Source organism: Mustela nigripes, chromosome 5 (genome assembly GCF_022355385.1).
Source record: "Mustela nigripes isolate SB6536 chromosome 5, MUSNIG.SB6536, whole genome shotgun sequence".
Taxonomy (NCBI): Eukaryota; Metazoa; Chordata; class Mammalia; order Carnivora; family Mustelidae; genus Mustela; species Mustela nigripes.
Genome location: NC_081561.1, coordinates 52,202,366 through 52,222,674, shown reverse-complemented (window position 1 = coordinate 52,222,674; position 20,309 = coordinate 52,202,366). Strand labels below are relative to the sequence as shown.

General features: G+C 38.1%; 1 protein-coding gene across 12 annotated transcripts in view; it reads right to left on the bottom strand.

Moving 5' to 3' along the window:
- Nucleotides 1-20,309, bottom strand: part of PKHD1 (PKHD1 ciliary IPT domain containing fibrocystin/polyductin) — a 478,342-nt gene that overhangs the window by 197,543 nt on the left and 260,490 nt on the right. For all 12 annotated transcript variants that reach the window (XM_059400266.1, XM_059400267.1, XM_059400265.1 and 9 more), the window contains one exon: nucleotides 103-240. In XM_059400266.1, coding sequence (XP_059256249.1) covers nucleotides 103-240 — 138 coding nt within the window. The remainder of the gene's footprint in view (nucleotides 1-102; nucleotides 241-20,309) is intronic.

Genomic DNA, 20,309 nt, shown 5'->3' with positions numbered 1-20,309 from the left:
ATACTCTGTTAACCAACCTGCTGGATGATACCACCAATTCTCAAGAACTTTCTCACAGAGTTAATTCCCCTTAAGTTCCCTATCCTTGTGCCCTGTACTTACCAACTTTCAGCTCCCCGCCAGCAATGACCATGCACGCCACACTCAGAACATTGCTTCTGTCCACAGGGAATTCTAAAGTCCCCATCACATAAAGGCCTCTGAGGACTGGGAGATTTGTATCCACAAGGACCGTCCTGTCTGCAGAAGAAAAAGAAGTTGAGCCAACATATAACCAAAATAAGAATCGCATTCTCCCCTCCAGTGGTTTACTCTGTGGTTCCCCAGGTGATTCAGGGGCTGCTCACACTGGGCCTCATGCCAGGACAGGTGTAGCAACTAGAAGAACAAATAGTTTGTTAAAGAATAGGTCTTAATAAGGAACAGGAGGGGAAAAAAATACTACACAATTAATAAATTCTTCTATTGCCAGACAAACCAAGTGTTAAGGCCAAAAGGCAGTGTTTATGCCCTAAACCCCCAAGCCTGTATGTATATATATATATATAGAGAGAGAGAGAGAGAGAGAGAGAGAGAGAGAATCCTCAAGCAAACTCCCAGCTGAGCACAGAGCCCAAGGTAGGAATCAATCTTCCAATATTGAGATTATGACCTGAGTTTAAATCAAGAGTGAGATGCTTAACCAACTGAGCCACCCAGGCACACACCCCTCCCACCCCCTCACCCACCCCTTGCCAGTCCTACTTTAGTGCAAATACACTAAAATTTCCCTATCTTTTGTCCCTTCCCTTCACTTTGGCCATAATTTCAGGGAGGTAGAGAATCACAGATATGACCTTGGCCTCTGAAGTCAAATTATTTGGATGTGAATCTCCGCTCTGCTACTTATTAACTGTGTGAAACAACACCTTTACAGCTTTGCACCTCAGTTATCTATCTGTGAAATCAGGAATAATAAAAATACCTGCTTCACTCCTAGGGTGTTTGTGAGGCTGAAATGAGTTCATAGATCTAAAGTGCTTACACAGTACTAGTGAGTCATTCTCAATCTCCCAACTCAGAGTGAAATTTACATTTCCCGATTTATATTTCTACCACACAAAGTAAAAGTCTGGTGTGTGCTCAAGAAATGCTAGTTATTTCCTGGCACCTGGGTGGCTCAGTCAGTAAGCCTCTGCCTTCAACTCAGGTCATGATCCCAGGGTCCTGGGATCGAACCCTGCATCAGGCTCCCTGCTCAGCAGAAAATCTGCTTCTCCCTCTCCCACTCCCCCTGCTTGTGTTCCCTCTCTTGCTGTCTCTTTCTCTGTCATATAAATTTTAAAAATCTTAAAAAGAAAAAAGAAAAAGAAATGCTCAGTATTTTCATTACTGGCACTGCTCTCAATTAGTTTGGCGTGCTTGTAGACGTCATTAGACAACTTAAAACCATTGTTCTTCATCACTCTTTTCATAAAGTTTCCATATAACTTCAGAAGAAAGGAATCATAGATTTTTGTCTAAAAGTAACAATAAGGTGATACATGAATAAAAATTCTCATTTAAAAGAGTAAATATTTCATGTATGCCAAAGTATTAAGTGTTACTTTCTGAGGCTTAGTAGTAATTCAGCACAAATTAAAGATCTCAAATAAAAGTTGCCGCTTGAATTTCAAGTACTGTAATCACTGACACATGTAAAGGTTTTAAGGAATTTTGTTAACATGATCTCATGTCTCATTCCAGGAAACAATGTACCCTGCTGTTCTTAAGGACCTACCCTCCAAATTAAAGTCTCAGAGGCCGTCTTTCCTCGTCCCCAACAAAGACTCTATGATTGTAAACCAACTATTTCCTTTTTCCTCCTGAGTTCACAGTTAGACTATCTTTTCTGGCCTCGTTTGTAGATAGACAAAGCCACATGACTAGCTGTAGTCTATAAATTGTAGACAGAATTGAAGTGGACATCTGTAGGCCTAGTCCATAAATTCTCCAGGCGTGGCTATTGTCCAACAGCATCAACACCACCCACTCACCCATCAGAATCAACCCAAGTTCTAGCTCTGCAGGTAAGACATTTCCTGTCCACTCCCCACTGGGCCCACCACTGCCCCCATGGATATCTCTCTACCTAATGATAACAGAACATTAAAACATATTATCATAAATACATCCATAATTAGTGTATGTAAAGAGGTAACTGTCACTGGGCTGTTCTTCAGTGTAATTATGCTTTTCTCACCTGCTGTAACTTTCTTAGGGGAAGAAACCGTCTGTTCAAAAAATCCCTCATGCCTACTGGACATCAAAGATAAAATTGTGTTAAATAAACCTTGCTCAGATCTGCTGAGTTTACTTCGCTATACACCTTAAATTCAAGAACACATTAGGAACTAATACAAAATGAACAAACAAGCTAAACAGATAAAAATACATATTTCAATTTCATTTCAGGTACTTTAAAAAATTCAAACAAAAGACTTAAATATCAAGAGGATGTTCTAGGTTTAACACACATTTTGTGACTTCATGAGTTTTATATGATTTCAAAAGCAAGATAGAAATTATTTCAAGTCAGCACCTTCAAAAAAAAAAAAAAAAACAACTAGAGTTCTAGTTTCTAGTTTCTAGGCCTTTATCTCTTCCAACATATGGCCCAAACTACCAATGTTTGGCTGCTGAGCTTGATTGAACAAAATGATTAAGTTGCTTCAAAAAATGTTTTCCTTCATTCACAGAGTACTCACACACCTAAAAGCATGACATTAGGCTTCTTTTTAACAAACTTTCCAAGTAAAATATGATGATAACACAGAATCTAAAATTTTCCTTTTGGTCTTTATCACATAGCCTTCTTAGAAGAAATTTGTCCTTTTAATTGCTTTATCCACTCCAAATATACCAACAAATTTCACACGAATCATATATTGCCTAACTATTGTAAGCTCCATGAGAACAGAAACCATAGCGGCATTCTCACTTTTATTTTCTGAGGAACTTGAACTATAGATATTCATAAATAACACCAAATAACACACACACACACACACACACACACACACACACACACAAACACACACACACACACAAACACACACACACACACACTCCACACATAAAATCTAATACCTATTCAAGGGGAAGTATAGGATGAAGACAAGAGTAGAAACATTGCTCTCTTTCAGTGTCACCTTGCACTTGGCAATTTCCTGTCTAGGGCAACCTGGGTTGCTCAGTTGGTTCAATGTCTGCCTTCAGCTCAGGTCATGATCCTAGGGTCCTGGGATCAAGCCCCACATCAGGTTCTCTGCTCAGCGGGGGGCCTGCTTCTCCCTCTCCCTCTGCCTTCTGGTGCTCACGTTCTCTCTCTCTCTCTCTCTCTCTCTGTTAAATAAATAAATAAAACCTTTTTTAAAAAGAATGAAATTTCCTGTCTATTCATTTTTCTCCTTTCTTTTCCTTCCCTGTGATGTGTCAAATCTTGTTGGGTGGGAGGAAATTGGACATGAGTAAGACATGTATCCTATCATCAGATAAGGACAGATAAACAAATAAGTATAATGTGATATACTTGAAATGATAATACAGTTGACCCTTGAGCAATATGTGTTTGAACTGCATGGGTCCACTTATACACAGATTTTTTTTTTTTAAATATAGTACAGAACTTCCTGCAAATGTCCTCATCTCCCTTATGATTTTCTTAAAACATTTCCTTTTCTCAAGCTTACTTATTGAAAGATTATAGGAGATAATATATGTAACATACAAAATATATGTTAATCAACTATTAATGTAATTGGTCAGGCTTCTGGTCAACAATAGGCTATTAGTAGTTACATTTGGGGAGGATCAAAGTTATATAAAAATTTTTGACTGCACGGGGTATAGGATCAGCACCCTAACTCCCATATTGTTCAAGGTTAATTGTTTATTTTTTCATTATATAGAGGTTGACCTCATCTTTACTCCCAACTACTTCAAAATGGAAAGTCTATCAATGTGCCTAATAACAAAATTCTGCTAAGATGAAAGGACCATATGTCCCATAAATATTTCTATAAAGGAATTTTCATATCACTGTAGCAGACTACAGCTATCATTGTAAGTAACAAAGGCAGAAAAATTCATTCCAATGTAGGCTCCACAGCAGATCAGCTGCAGGTCCAAATTGACCAACCTCCAACTATATAATGACAGCTTATAGTGGATGTCTCTCTCTTCCAGGTGTATAAAAATAGGATCAATATGCGACTTTCTCTGAGCAGCTTCACTTCCATGAAATTACTCAACACATTCCAGAAAAAAAAATCACCCCGAAACAGTTATTTATACAACCCACTTAAAAACATGAACAATAGGCTACCTCTAAATTAACTGTGGCACGCTGCTTTCCATCTTGCCTTGCTTTGACCAAGGCTATTCCATCCTACTCTGTCAGTGACCAATCTATCCTACTTGAGAGAATGAGCACGGGCATATGGAGGGAACCATCTGGAATTTCTGTTGCTTGATGGGAGGCTGATGGGGGAACAGATCTGGGAAGAGACTCCAAAAAGAATTAACAAGTACCAGATGTAATTAAAGACTGCTTTTTCCCCCCAAAGGAACTCAGGACCAGCCTTGGGGTGGCACCTCTTGGTTCCAAATTATACCCCCTTTCCACTTGTACATCTATCAAGCGTTAAACATCCTACCATCTTTATTTTAACATCTTTTGCCAAGCAGTGTTTTCTTTCTCCCTTTAAGAGTTGTATTTTGACAATTATAAGGACAAAGCTTTAAAAATAGTATCTGGAAAGTTAACACTAAGGAGGAATCACCTGAATTTCCCCGTGTATCAAATACAACAACAACAACAACAGAGAGGTTTTAGTCTTCTCTAAAGGCATGAGCTACCCTTATAACCAGAAAGCCTGAACCAAATCAAAAGGCAGATGTCTCTGACAGAGGCCTAGAGATTCTTCTGTGTCAGGACTAGTCTCGTTACAAAGCATTCCATGTCATTTCAACACTAGATTTAAACTCATTTTTTTTTTTAAAGTGAAGCCAGGGAGTCAAGGTCACTATTGTGTAGCATTCCAAGGGTCTGACACTTGTCTAAATCCTGTAGAAATGAGATCAAGGGCGAAGGGCACAGATCCTGGGAATAATGATGGGGTCACATTAACAGGCATAATTTAGGGTAGGCCAACCCACTGCTTGTATGTTATTCACTGTATCAGGCCCCATAACTTAGGTGGTGAAGACAGTTTCCATTACAACCATGCTATTGTCAGAAACACAGCTTACAACCAACTATGGACATAGGTCAGACTTCTGAGGGAGCGTGATGGCATGCAAGGGCAGAGCAGGACACACAATGATTATTTGAGGGCTTGTCATTTTCCTGTACCTTCCATACTTAGCAGTTAAACACAATTGTTTTCTACATTCACCCTTACCCATAACACTTTCCCATATATATACGAAGCAATGGAAAAGTAAGTCTTTGAAATAGTGATTGGTGGTGTTTCCTTTCCTTTGTAGTTTTGCTTAACTTTTGGTGAATCTAACGACTTACCCAATATTCTGTCTATACAATTTAAGAGAATGGCTGCTGCATTCAAAGAAAGTACTCCTAAAATAGAAGGGGATTCTCATACATAAATAGTTCACAGAGATGAAAATTAAGTGTGATTGAAAATTAGTGTCAGGTAGACTAATTTGCACAGATGATGGTATTAGTTTATCAAGAAGTCATTCTATTGTAGAAAAATCAGAACAAAGAACTGCTAGAAGGTAAGGATGCTTTCTTTCTACAACAAAAGTATTTTCAAAGAGCTGGTAACTTTATAGCCTACCTTTTTATCAAATCCACACAGGTGGTTTCTTTATTCTGTTCTATCATTTTTTTTTTTCAACCTGGTCTTAAAAATAGGCAGAAGAGGCAGTTTTCAAAGTGCCCAGAGGCACGTGATTCAAGACTGAAAGCCAGCTTCCCTAACACCTTGAAGAACAGCCATCTGCCTGCCTGCATGTGGGCAAGGTGGGAGGGGGTACTTGGGGGAGGGGCAGGTTTAACTTTGGATAATAAATACCCATCCCACTCCCCCTGCACACTCTCTCTCTGTCTTTCTCAGTCACATACAGACATGCATAACTCTTAGCGTAGAATCAACATTTTAAATTATGATATTTTAATTGATCAATAAAATGTTTAACATACAATGTTTATCTCTTCCTCTAGTCTATACCATCTGTTCTTCAAAAATATTTTGAATCTATTTAATAGGAAGGTCTTTAAGTAAAATTACCAACTGTATCAGATCAATCCTCTGAATCCCAAATTCTGAAAGGAAAATGCCAGAAGGTGCTCTGTTTTCATAAAAATAGAAAAAAATCCATACCTTCTCTCATTCCAGGCTTTCTTTGTTTTATTTTTTTAATCTTGAGATGGTGCTGTGTTGATGTTCTCTCCATTAGACCTTAAAGAAGGCAGAGTGACCAACCTGGTGTTGCCTTTTTTAAAAAACAACCTTAATATTTAAAAATATTGATATATAATCATCCTACAAAAAGCTGTACATATTTCATGCATACACCTTAATGAGTTTGGAGATAGGTATATATTCGTGTACCTGTCACCATAAATCTCTCCATCCTTTCCAAAAGTTCCCTCCAAACTTTTTCTTAATTTATTATATTATTATTTTGTGATAAGAACACCTAGCCTAATATCTACCCTCAAGGAAAATTTTTGATAAAATACTGTGAAATAACACAGCATTGTTTCCTGTGGACACTGTTGCACAGACGATCTCTAGGATCTATTCATCTTGAAAAACTGAACTTTGCACCCTTTCTTTGCCTACTACCTCCCCATATCCTCCTCCTCCCAGCCCCTAGAAATCACTCTATTAAAAAAGAAAAATAGGTGAGTCGGTGAGATCTCATATGTAGAATTTAAGAAACAAAAAAATCATAAGGGAAAAAAGAGAGTGGCAAACTAAGAAATAGATTCTTAACTCTAGAGAACAAACTGATGGTTACCAGAGGGAAGATGGGTGGGGGATGGGTGAAATAGGTAAGGAGGAACGGAGGGCACTTGTGAGGAGCCCCGGGCTCTTGTATGGAAACCCTGAATCACTATCACTCTATTGTACACCTGAAACGAATATCACAATGTGTATTAACTAACTGGAACTTAAATAAATATTTTTAATTTAAAAAAAAACTTCAAATTAAAACATGGACAAAGGAACTGACGAAACATTTCTTTGAAGAAGACATACAAATAACAAGTAATATAAAAGGGCACTCAACATCACTAATTAACCATCAGGGAAATGCAATCAGACCCACCATGAGATAACAATTCATACCTGTTAGTATGACTTAAACACACACACACACACACACACACACACACACACACAAAGTTTAAAAGTATTGATAAGGGATTAAAGAATAGGGTGCCCTGGTGCACTGTTGATGGGAATGTGATCGATGCAGTCACTCTGAAAAACAGTGTGCAGTTTCCTCAAAGAATTAAACTACCCTACAATCCAGTGACTGCACCTCTGGGTACAGACCCAAAAGAAATGGCAGCAGGTTCTCCGAGAGCTAGCTACATTCCCATGTTCATTAGTGGTGCCATCTGAAACAAGGTCCATGGTACTCTGATTGCTTAGATGTCTTGAGTCCCAAAAAGAAATCTAAACCTTTTAATCCCCAGAAGACCTAAAAGTGAAAAGTATACATTTTGATAAACTTGAGGTCAGATTTAAACTATAGTTTGGCTTTACCCACATAATTTTATTCATAATTTTATTACCTCCATAGATCAGTGATGAATCTATACTAACCATAAGCTGGTGGACAAAATCCCTCTTCAATCATTATGGTGAATGATAGATATATATGTGGAAAGGCATAAACGGGTAACTCTCAGGCAATGGAATCATTACATTTTTACATGTTACAATTAGTGTCAAAGCCAAAGGAGGCACGGAGCTTATTTTCTTGTGGGTTTTTTTGTTTTTTTCCTTACAAAATAAAAATGAGACTCATTGCTAGTTAACAAATATATTTTCATACTTTAACACTGAAGAAAAAACATAAATATCTATAAAATAAAGGATTTGTTCCTGAAAGAAGCTATTCAGACATAGGCCTATGTAGCAAACATTCAATTCATTGAGTTTATTTCCCCCATCAAATATTTTCTTATTTGAAAATAAACCCTTTCTGTCTCTGCTTGACCTGAAAGAAGGCAATATGTGCAGAAGAGGGTGAGATTTTCATTTTTTTTATGTTTCTTTTTTCTCAAGCTTTCAATTGTTTCTTCTGACTGGGGGTGAGGGGAAGCCCCAAACTCTAAAACATTATTAAATTTCTTAAAGAAAGTGTTTACATCCATTTTGTTAAAAAAATTATATCTGTTATTTCATAAATACATAATTAATGCTTAAGATGAAGCTTATAATATAGTACCTGACTAATAAATACTGAGTAAATAACCTCTATTCTACATTTTAATATATTGTATCAAAATTTATATTTTTTGGACAAACTAGTCTATATTTTATTTCCTAAATTCATAAAGTACTTATGTTCTATAAAATGCAAAAATTACTTCTGTAGACACTTCTCTGTTCTTAACGGTCCCATAGCTTCCATGGTTACATTTTCTAGAAATTCCCGAAGTCTTTAAGAATGTTTTAATACATTCCAATAAATAATTATATTTATTCAATGCAGAGAGTTCTTGCTTGAGGTTTCCAAAATAAGTTTTTTTTTTCTTTTCAGCATAACAGTATTCATTGTTTATGCACCACACCCAGTGCTCCATGCAATACGTGCCCTTCATAATACCCACCACCTGGCTCCCCCGCCCTTCATAATACCCACCACCTGGCTCCCCCAACCTCCCACCCCCTGCCCCTTCAAAACCCTCAGATTGTTTTTCAGAGTCCATAGTCTCTCATGGTTCACCTCCCCTTCCAATTTCCCTCAACTCCCTTCTCCTCTCCATCTCCCCATGTCCTCTATGTTATTTGTTATGCTCCACAAATAAGTTCTTTTCCCCTTAAATTCAAATACTGTCCCAGAGACCATGAACTTTCCTAGAACTTTTACTTACAATGCTAAGTATTTCAATAATAATATCCAGATCTTCCAATCTCTGCCAAAAGTCCAATGCTCTAAAATATCTCCATGTTGCCTGGCAAAGGTACTGAAATCCCCATCTTTAGAGTTAACCCCTTTTTAAAATCACATACCTAGAAGTTCCTAAGAGAACAATGATATGTAAAGAAAAGCATTGTTATTGACCAATAAATATATGCGTTCATCCATTCATTCACTTAGCAAATATTATCAAGTTGCCTTGCCAGATACTGACCCACGCTAATGAAACAAATATAAATAAAACAAGGCTCTCACCCCACATAGAGGAATGAGTATTTTCATGAGATTGATCGGGTGGAAGGAAGTTGACCTGAATGATTTTTAGTGTTTATTTCTGATACCCACCCAAATAATCATGGCAAGGCCCAGGTAATGCTTCTTTGTTTTGTTTTGTTTTGTTTCTGTTTCTGTTTTTCCATTTTATTTTATTTTATTTTATTTATTTTCAGTATTTCAAATAAGGAAGACTGTATCTGTTTCTCTCTTCCGTCTAGTGCCCATCCATCCCTGGGAACTCAATGCCCTCATCTGCTCCTACTCCCTATTGGTGAGAATCCCACTGATGCCCCCATCTATCCACACCACACACATATCTGGGTTCTAAGTGGTTCTATAGTTTCAGTATATTCTCAAAAGTGTCCTCATTCTTTCCAGGCTCCATTCACTGATACCTGACTAATAAAGAATTAGTGTAGGACAAATACACAGGCTGATTCATCTCTTACTATTTGCCCCAAAAGCAATCTGGTATAATAGAATGCTCACCAGACGAAAATTCAGACAGACCAAAGTTGGAATCCCCAGTAAGTCATTCCTTGAAAAAAATTGCTTAGCTTCTCTGATTTTCCATTCCTCCAGTGCAAAATAAGAGAAATAATACCTCATGGAGGGGATAGTAAGGGTTAGATGAGATGCCACATATAAAAGTATTACAGTGCTTGGCACATAACAGGCATAAATGATTAGCTATTGCCTGTCTTGTATATCCAATACATATTTTGAGTACCCATTCTATGTACCTGTTGCTCTGCTGTTTGGTGAACCAGAGAGGCATAGTCCTTGCTCTTGTGAGATAGAATATTCTAGAGAAAATTGACATTTAACCATAATCACACACGAATAACAATATAGCACAAACTGTGGTAGTGATAAGAAGGAAAATGCATGACGCTAGGGTATAGCATGCTCTAGAAAGAGAATGCAGTAGACATGAAAAGTGAGAGATGGGAAAGAGCCCCATACATTGAAAAGACAGAAAATCCGCAGGAGTGCCTGGACTATAGACGCTGAAGGAGAGCAGTGAGCGGTGAGACAGGAAAGGTAGGTGAGCAAGCAGAGCAAGCAGGATTTTGGAGGCTCTGTAAAGATTAGAGACTTTATCCTAAGAATGACATTAAGCCAGGAAAGGCTTGTAAGTGGAGAGATTACATACACAATTCTAAGTAAGTTAAAAAGATCACTTTGGTTTCAAGATCAGGAGGAGGAAAACAGGAGGGATTCCAGGGATTCACCCAAGAGGCAATAATGCATTGAGTAGGGTGGTGAGAGGAGAGAAAAGAAAAACAGTCCGATTTGACAAAGAGCTAGGAACAGAATGCACAAGACTGGTCAAAGTATCAAGAATGACTCAAAGCAGTCGAGAGTGGAAAATGATGCCAGGTACCAGAATGGGAAAAGCTAGAGGACAAGTTGACATCTGGGACTGGCAGCCTCAAGGGTGGAAGTGGATATATACAGAGAATTCTCTCTGGGTTTTTCAAGTTTGAGATGCCTTTAAGTCATCCCAGTAGAGATTTCAAGTTGACAGTTGGACATATGGGTTTGATACTTAGAAAAAGCAAAAAGATCTCACTGACTCCCAATGCTATCTTAAGGTTGATGACTATCAAATTTAAGTTCTCAGGAGTCACCAAAGAAGCAAAGATAGAATGAGGAGAGAATAACCAGAATCTAGAAGTTGATGAGTGCTCGAGGGAATAATTTAAGTCATACAGACATATAAAAAGGTGGATGTATGCTGCTAGATAGTATCTTGAAGGAGGGAAAGCCTGCAGACAAGGAGCGAAAAGAGACACCTGAGGTACCTAGAAAGAAAGACTGGCATTGGATACAGAGGACACTATGTGACACCAACCATTGAGAGAAGGTCAGGCACTTTCTCCATTAGAATGGGAGAGAAGATAGAAGCATGTGCAGTCCATACGTACTCACCTCCTTTCAAGAGGAAACTAAGGCTTGGTATGAAACATAAAAATTAAACACCCTGGGAAAATGGTGAAGTTAGGACACACTTCAGCTTGCCTTTAAATCAGGTAATAGAAACCTTTGACTCCACCACCAGCAACCAAGCAGAAATGACCTCTACTACGAAACTCTTTGTGTGAAATAAATCTATATACCAGGGTATTGGGCTTAGTATCGCCCCAAGAAACTGTGCTACCTTAGCAACATCTGAAGGAGATTCTTTTTAAAAGTAATTGATGAGAATTAATACATAAATATGAGTGACTGCTATATAAATACATGAAATTCTTAGTGATTAATGCATGCGTGTACACACCCACATATCAAACCGAACATATATTTTATACACGGGGTCTTTTTAGCCAACCATCCATTTCTCAAAAAGAGACTGGTTTCTTACTACAACATGGATGAACCTCGAAAATATTATACAAAGTGTAAAAAGGCACTGTATAATTACATGTATATGAAATTCTAGAACAGGCAAATCTATAGAGACAAAAAGTAAATTAGTGGTTGCTTGGGGCTGGGAAAGATAGAGGAATTAGAGGGTGATTGCTAAGGAGTCTGGGCTTTTTTTTTTTTAAACTGGGTAATGAAAATGTTCTAAAACTGAATAAAGTGATGATTGCACAACTCTCTCTCTCTCTCTCTCTCTCTATATATATATATATATGTAAAATATATATATATATTCTATCTATATATACCAAAAGTCATTGAATTGTACACCTTAAATGGATGAATTGTATGGAATTTGAATTATGCTCTCAATAAAGCTCTTTAAAAATGAAAAAATAATTAATGTATTAATATTATGGGAAAATCTTCAAATAATACCTTTTAAAGCAATATACAATACAGTTTATAACGTGCTATTATTTATGTAAAGAAAATGGTTAAGGAAAAATATATGTATATGTGTGTGATTTAAAATTATTTTTGTATGTCTCTGGAAGGATACCCAAGGAATTAGTAACATTGTAGCACTGCTGTTTTTAGGAAATGAAACTAGATAGATGACAGGATGAAGGAAGAATTTTCAATGAGTATTTTTTGTGAGTTCTTTTTTTTTTTAATTTTGAACAATAGGAATGCACTATTTTAAAATATTTTAAAATTTATAACCAAAGTTAAAAATAAACTGGTTATATCTGTTACTTTCTGTAGGCAAAATTGTAGTCATGTGTATATATGTATGTGTCTGTGAGAGAGAGAGAAAGAGGGAGAGGGAGAGAGATTGAGTCTTTTCTCAAACTCTCTTCTTGTCTTTGCCAGACTTACAAATTTTTCCCACTGCTTACCAGTGTCTGGAGGAAAAGAGTTAGTTATGCAGTCTCTTATGTGACTTGCCTTTTTTGACTTTCTATTTCTAGTGTCTTTAGTTTACATTTTGGTATGTAGTGCTCCTTTCCCATTTATTTCCATTTTTGCCACTTTTATATGCAGGTATTTGTGAAATGCCTCCTATTGCTGAGTATCTGTGAATCCAGGAAAGTTTGACTCTGCCACGAGGATTAGAGTTTGGTACATTTAATTTGTTCTGACTTCAATTTTTGCTTGCTAAATTAATATTTGGACAAAACCAAACTCCAATACCTTGCAGAGGTTATACTGCTTTTCAGAAAGTTCTCAGTATTGTAATTTTACTCACCCAGAGTCACTGTAGACAACTTAATAAAACAAGGACTCACCAGTAGGCAAACAAGGAATTGTAAACACAAACATAAACGGAGAACCATAAAAGCTACTGAATAATCAATAATCAATTTAATAATCCCAAGAACCAATACCAAAAGACACAAAACAAAGCAAATAGAAGGATCTAGTTTGAGCATATTTCCAGAGATATTTTAGAAACTATATCCATGGGCGGGGAGCGCGCCTGGGTGGCTCAGTGGGTTAGGGCCTCTGCCTTGGGCTCGGGTCATGATCCTGGTGTCCTGGGATCGAGCCCCACATCAGGCTCTCTGTCCGGTGGGGAGCCTGCTTCCTCCGACTCTCTGCCTGCCTCTCTGCCTAACTGTGATCTCTGTCTGTCAAATAAATAAATAAATTAAAAAAAAAAAAAAAGAAACTATATCCATGGGAAATAAAAAACCCAATTAGATATATGGTATTTTAAAAATTATCATACAAAAAATTTTTATTGAAGTATAACTAACATACAGTGTTATATCATCAACAATTTTTTTAATCATTAGACTGAGTAAATAGTACAATGGATAGTGCTAGAAGTTTGAAATGCAAAATCAAGAGATTCTACCCAAAACAAAAAGAGTAAAAAGATAGAAAATAGGGGGGTGGGGGAAAGCTTATAAAGCAATTAATATACCCTAAAGACCTAACATCAATCTGTTTACATGTTTCAAAAGGAAAAAAAAACTAGCAAAATATCAGGAAGAAAACCATTAAGGAAATAATTTATCATGGTCAAAGAAAGATACATCCTCATAATAAAATAGTCCAGTGGGTAAGAGGAAATCCTTTAAGTTTTCCAAAGATTAAAACAAATTACCTACAAAAAATAAAAACCAAATGGAATTCAGTCTTGTGTGCTAGAAAACAATAGACAAGATCATCAAAGTTCTTCAATTGTTCACTGAACGAATTACTATAAGATACGTGTCAGCAAACAAAAAGTAAATCCAGAAAAGTGGAAGATGTGTGATATAAAAAAGGTAGGATGCAGAGAATCAAGTACAAGTTATAGATTTATAACTGTTAATGTATAATGTTAATAATGGAACAGTTTCAACTCAACCCTCATCTATAAAGTATGGATAATAATCATACATATCCAATATATCTAATAAGATTATTAGGAGGATAATAATGTCAATGTATAAAGCACATAGATAGCAAACAGCAATACACAGTAACTGCTAACTTTTATAATCTCAGTAATCTGAGCTAATCTGGGAGCCACAAAAGGATAAAAAGGATATCTAACTTTATTTTTTCAAAGATTTTATTTATTTTTTGAGAGAGAAGGAGAGAGCATGAGCAGGAAGGAGAGGAAGAAGCAGGTTCCCTGTGAACAGGGAACCCGATGCAGGACTTGATCCCAGGACCCTGAGATCGTGAGCTTAGCTGAACTCAGACGCTTAACCCACTGAGTCATCTAGGCACTCAATACCTAACTTTTTAAAATTAACATTCTCCTGATTAGTAGTGAGGTTCAGAATTTTCTTATGGTTTTTTTTTGGCCCTTTTGTTCATTCATCTGTGGTGGTACTTAGTGTTTTTCTTTTTTCAGAAAAATGCATAGGATTTCTTTGTATATTGTAGTAATATGTATTGTCATGTACTGTGAATTGCAAATACTTTGTCCTCATCACTTGAATTTTAGCTTTGCATGCAATTTTTTTGATCATAGGGAAGTTTTTAATATTTATGTAACCAAATTTTTCCATCTTTTCTTTTCCTGCTTCTAGAACAAAGGCCTTACACAGAGTATGAGCGAGACTATAAAAAACAGTCTCCGGATACTTTTTGCTACTATATTTTTTTGTAAAAGCAAAAAACTGAGAAAAATAAAGATCTTCAGTGTTTATCAGTAAGATCATCTTACATTCCTAATCTGGAATATCATGCAGCCATATAAAAAGGACATGATAGCTTTCTTTTCACTGATATGACAGGATCACCAACACAAATTATTAACTTTTCCAAAAGTCACGTATGAATACTTAGAACTTAGCTTCATGCTGAAATGAAGCCATCCTTAGCATGGCACGTAAGATCTCCAGTCAGACTTTTGGGTCCAAATATTATCCCTCTACCGATGAACTTTACAGTCTTTAAGTCTCAGCTTGCTAGCCTGATAAAGAAAGATAGTAATAGTGCCCAATAAGATGGTTATAAGAGGGTTACAAAGTGTATTCATCTTAAATGCTTATGATGGGAAAGATTTGTAGCAGTAATTTAATAATAGTAACAGTAATTTCAGTACGATTTTAGTAATAGTATTACTAGTAATAACGTGTCCTTTAAAATAACAAGAAAATAATGGAAGTTCAGTTCTTTTTAATGTGCCAGCCATTGCCTTACTATTTTATATCACTGAACCTTCATAAAGATGCTGTGATATCAGCATCTAATTGTAGTAGCAGTAATTAATGTATGGTATTAATAGTAACATTACTAGTAATAATATTCCCATTAAAATAATAAGATAATAATGTGAATTCAGCTTTTTTAATGTGCCGTGCATTGTCTTAATAAATATGCATATCACCAAAATTTCATAAAGATGCTCTGACATTGGTACCACGTTTTACACACAAGGCAGCCAAGACAGAGAGCAGAAGTTCTTCAACCTGAGCATGTGTAAGAATCTCCTGAGATTGTGTTAAAATACTAGTGCTCTGCATTTTGGGTGAATTCTGCAATTAGTAATAAAACAGGGTGTCCATGGACCTCACTTATAGTAACATTCCTGACTTAAAGTAACATTCCCTAGATTTATAATAACATTCCCTAGACTACACAACCAGTAAAGACTGAGTTAAGACCAAATCCAGATCTGTCTTATTTCCGCTGTCTTATCCATACTTTCCTTCCTACCCTTTGTACCCAAATAAAGGAGTAATACTTTCCTTTCTTTCCTTACACACCCAATTTCATATACTATTGGACCTCCTTACAGTTAGTTTTGACTTCTGTAAATTTTTTCTTTTATAAAAAGTTTAAATAATATGTGAAAAATCTTTCTTGTGCATAATAATATAAAAATACACAAAGCAAAATATCAAAGAATTCCTTAACCCCTTCCTGTTGCCCCCTCTTGGATAACTGCTATTCTCAATTGGGCTTATATTAATCTTTCTAATGTGTGTTTTTACTTACATAATGTATAGCTTTTCAAAACTATTGATGAACAGAGCACTTTGTCCTACGTCAGGCTCCATCTGTATATTCTGGCTCTGGGCTCTGAGTATTGTCAATGTGTCCTGTCTTTCTAGAGCCTTGTATTTACATAACTCATGCTCTTCTCTGGCTCAAAAAATTAAATTTAAATACCTCTGCTATTTTCTACGACATTTCTTGTTGATAATTGCTTATGGCTTTCTGGTTTTAACTAGACTCTGACCACTCTTCTTCAAATAACCTGAGATCTTGAAGGGCATGTTCAGTGCTTGGCACCAATAATCTGGCATGTTCCTTATTAATGTGATTGATTTGCATCTGCCTGTGATGGGCGATGGTGGAATTATATGGGAAAAGAGAAGATAGTGAAACAACAGAGTTTATAAAAATTGCGGTGAAAGTTTTCCTCCCAGAATGAGCTGAACTCAGCCCCGTGTGGCAGAGCTGTTACCAATGAATCTTCTATTTTCTGAATACCAGCCCGCCTCTCCCTTCTTTTTGTCACCTGAAAAACCTTGGCATGAAGATATGGACACCTTTGGTCCTAATTCTGCTCTTCCCTGGGGGGGAGGGGAATGCACATTTCTCACACAGCTTTGGGGAAGAGACTCATAACAGTACTTTATGTATAAAAGCTGTGATTTCCATGCAAACTGCTGCTCTCCCAGAAAAATGGAAGAGCCCTTTTTAGCAGTTTAAAATCCTTTAACTATTTCCTTCCCTTCTTACTTGAACTGTGGGGCTGGCTTGCTCTGCCTCATCTCAAGTGATACTTCCAGACGAATAAGATAATTCAAGAGGTGTGAGAAACCACTTTAATTCATTTAGACCCATAAGACACCATTAAATACACGCCAGGCACAAACGCGAGGAGCATAAAGGACTCATGACACCTCTCTAACCCCCCAGTTACAAGTGACTCCCTCACCAGTACCACGATTAAGACTTTAACTTTTGGACAAAGAGCAAAACTTGGGTTCCTCTGCAATAGCCACTGTCCAGGCTTTAATTGGGCACCGGCGTGTTCTTACACTCTTCCTTTTGTAGTTTCACCGGAAAAGAAAACAAACAAAAACAGGTGCACGCACACAATGCAAATGAGGAAAGGTAACCTCTGAAACTCTTTCACAGCAAACAGAACATCCTCAAGCTGCTCGCTCGCTAAAACTACAGGCGGTGTGTCAACCACCTAGATGCTAAGCCGCGGGAGGCCTGCAGGCTGGGGAGGCTGTAAATCCCCAGAGCGCTCCTAGCTCCTGATTGGCAAGCCGCACCAGGCCCCTCCCTCCTCAGGTGTTGATCCACGGGAGGCCCATCAACCGTTCAGGTGGAAGGTGCAGGAAGGAGGGAGGAGGCAAGCTGTGCGGAGGAGCAGCTTGAATGAGAAGCCACCGGCTCCCCGGGGGAGAAGAGAAATGGGAGGCACCTACTGGGAATAGTAGAGTTGGGGGAACTCCATTAAGAAAAGGAATGAGCACGAGCTCTCTTGCGACTTCGTACCTGTGGGAAGCCCATTTCACAAAGAACAAGTGTCTGGCTCAAAGGTTCTAAATGAATCCTGGCGCTGAATGGTTTCCAGACTGGGTTCCTTGGCAGACCACGGGGGCTCCCCAACATGGTCAGCACCTCCCAGTCAGTTGCTAAGGTTCTTAGGGACCCACCAGCCTTCACCCATCCCTTGTTTGACAAGATTCTCAGCATGACAGTCACATCTCTCTGTGGAAAGGGGAGGGGAGCCAAGAGGGGAGGTGGGGACAGCTAGGAAAGGAAAAGAGAAGTAGCTGACCCACCCCAGAGGGGTAAGCAGATAGGTGTGATTAGGCCACTAAGGCACATGGGGAAGTGGTTGGTGATGAGGCCAGATCACAGTGGGCTCTGTAGTTGGAACTAGTGATTTCAAGATTTCCCTTGAAAACACTCAGAAGCTTCTGAAATAATATGCAAAATCAATACAAAAGACCCAGGCCTGGGGACACCTGGATGGCTCAGGAGGTAAAGCCTCTGACCCTTGACTTTGATTCAGGTCCTGATCTTAGGGTTGTAGGATCAAATCCCATTTCTGTTCCACACTCAGCACGAAGTCTGCTTGTCCCTTTCTCTCTCCTCCTTCTCTATCACAAACAAAATCTTAAAAATAAAAAAAATTAAAAAAAAAGAAAGAAAGAAAAGAAAAGAAAGACCAAGGCCTTAGGAAAATTGAAACTTGATGCTTTTGACCACTTCAGTTTTCCAGATTTCCATAAAGGTTAACTTAGGTTTAAGCTTCTTGAAGTCAAATTTCTAATTTTATATTCTATAACCTAATTTTAAAAGCTTCTGTAAAACTATATACATATTGAATAATGTGTGTCATATACAGCCCATATTTTACTAATAAGTACTTTTAAAGAGGATTCTTACTATAGTTATTAAATAGTACTGTGGTATTAAAATTCAAATAAATGCCAAATACTCCTGCTCTAAATGAATAAAATTTTAATCACCTGTTCTCAATATTTACTTATAAATTTAACGATAAATTTATAATGTAATACATATTATCTACATCATCAAACATATACAAAGGTAAAACTTGCAAGGGATAGGATAAAAAACAAATTAAAATACAGGTTTTAGGATTTTTCTATCTGTTTTTCCATGGATTGACTTTCATGTCCCATTTTGGAAGCCACTCCATTAGACAGCTAACGAATGTGTGGACTCACCTCCCCTACACTCATATATATGCATGTAGATAAGATGTCCATATACCATTCACAAAAGCAAACCAACTAAATGAAGGCAAACAGAGATAAGGAGAGTAATCACAGATGGTGATGATGTAATATACTCCAGTCCAGCTAATCTCTGTGTAGCTCATAAGAGATTGAGGCAAAAGATCATAATTTGACACCTTGTCTCAGCCATCTGGGGTCATTATCAAGCTTGAGGCTAGCCCAAATTATGAAACAAGCTCTCCATCCCCCTATAGCACAAGGAAAGCAACCCGGGTGATCAGAGGACTCGAGGCAATATATTTCCCCTGAGGACTGAGGGGGAGTCATGGCTTCCAGGAGAGCCTCTGCTCTCATACTACCAGAACTCTAGAATCTCTGAGACAGATCTGTATTTCTAGGATCTAGTTTTCCAGTTGTCCCTCAGGAGGATCTATCTAGGTGTTAGCATTCTGGGACCCACTCTACGTCGAGGAACGTGGCTATATTTCTCTGCCAGAGTTAGCACGGATGAGCTTGAATCCTACTCCCAGGATCCCGCCCACTTCCCTTTTCCCTGGGATTTTGGAAAGAAAAACTGCCACCATGGTGAAGACTGGAATTATAAACACCTGTGTCTGTGAGAGGAGACTGTTCTAGACTGTCATTCCCTAGGTGTCTCAAGAAGAAAGCACATCCATACCCTACACCTGTGTCTGTGAGAGGAGACTGTTCTAGACTATCATTCCCTAGGTGTCTCAAAAAGAAAGCACTTCCATACCCTGGCCCCTGCCCTGTGATGGGCTGAAGGGAGAGGAAGGGATTTGGCACGTGGGGTGTCCACACTCTGATTCAGAACTAGAGCCATGTCCCCCAGGACAAACAGCCAAGGCATTTGCCAACAAACAACTCCTCCTGGTGATCGATCCCACATCCAGTAGCTGCACCATCACTATGGATGGAAGAGAGGGCCTGGGATTTAATCAGAGTTCATCCAGTTCACTAGTCACCTACTCGCTCCCTCATCCACTGACTTAACAAAGATGTGAAGAGCACCCACACTGTTCTGGGCTATCCTGGACACTGGGAGACACTGATGCCAAGTTCTTGTTGGTACCAACAATGGGCCCCAAGACAGCAGAGCGAAGCTGCCCCAGGTACTGCCGAGCACAGCCCAGCCAGTCCTGACACAGCGCAATGAGTCCGCCACCTTTGTGCAAACCCTCCACACTGGCCTGATGGCCACGTCTCTCCACCCACTACTGAGAAATGCAGTCAGAGGGATTAGCCACTGTGGTTAAACCAGACAAAAAACTGCTCGATCTAAGTAAGAGGGAAGTTTTTTAATCC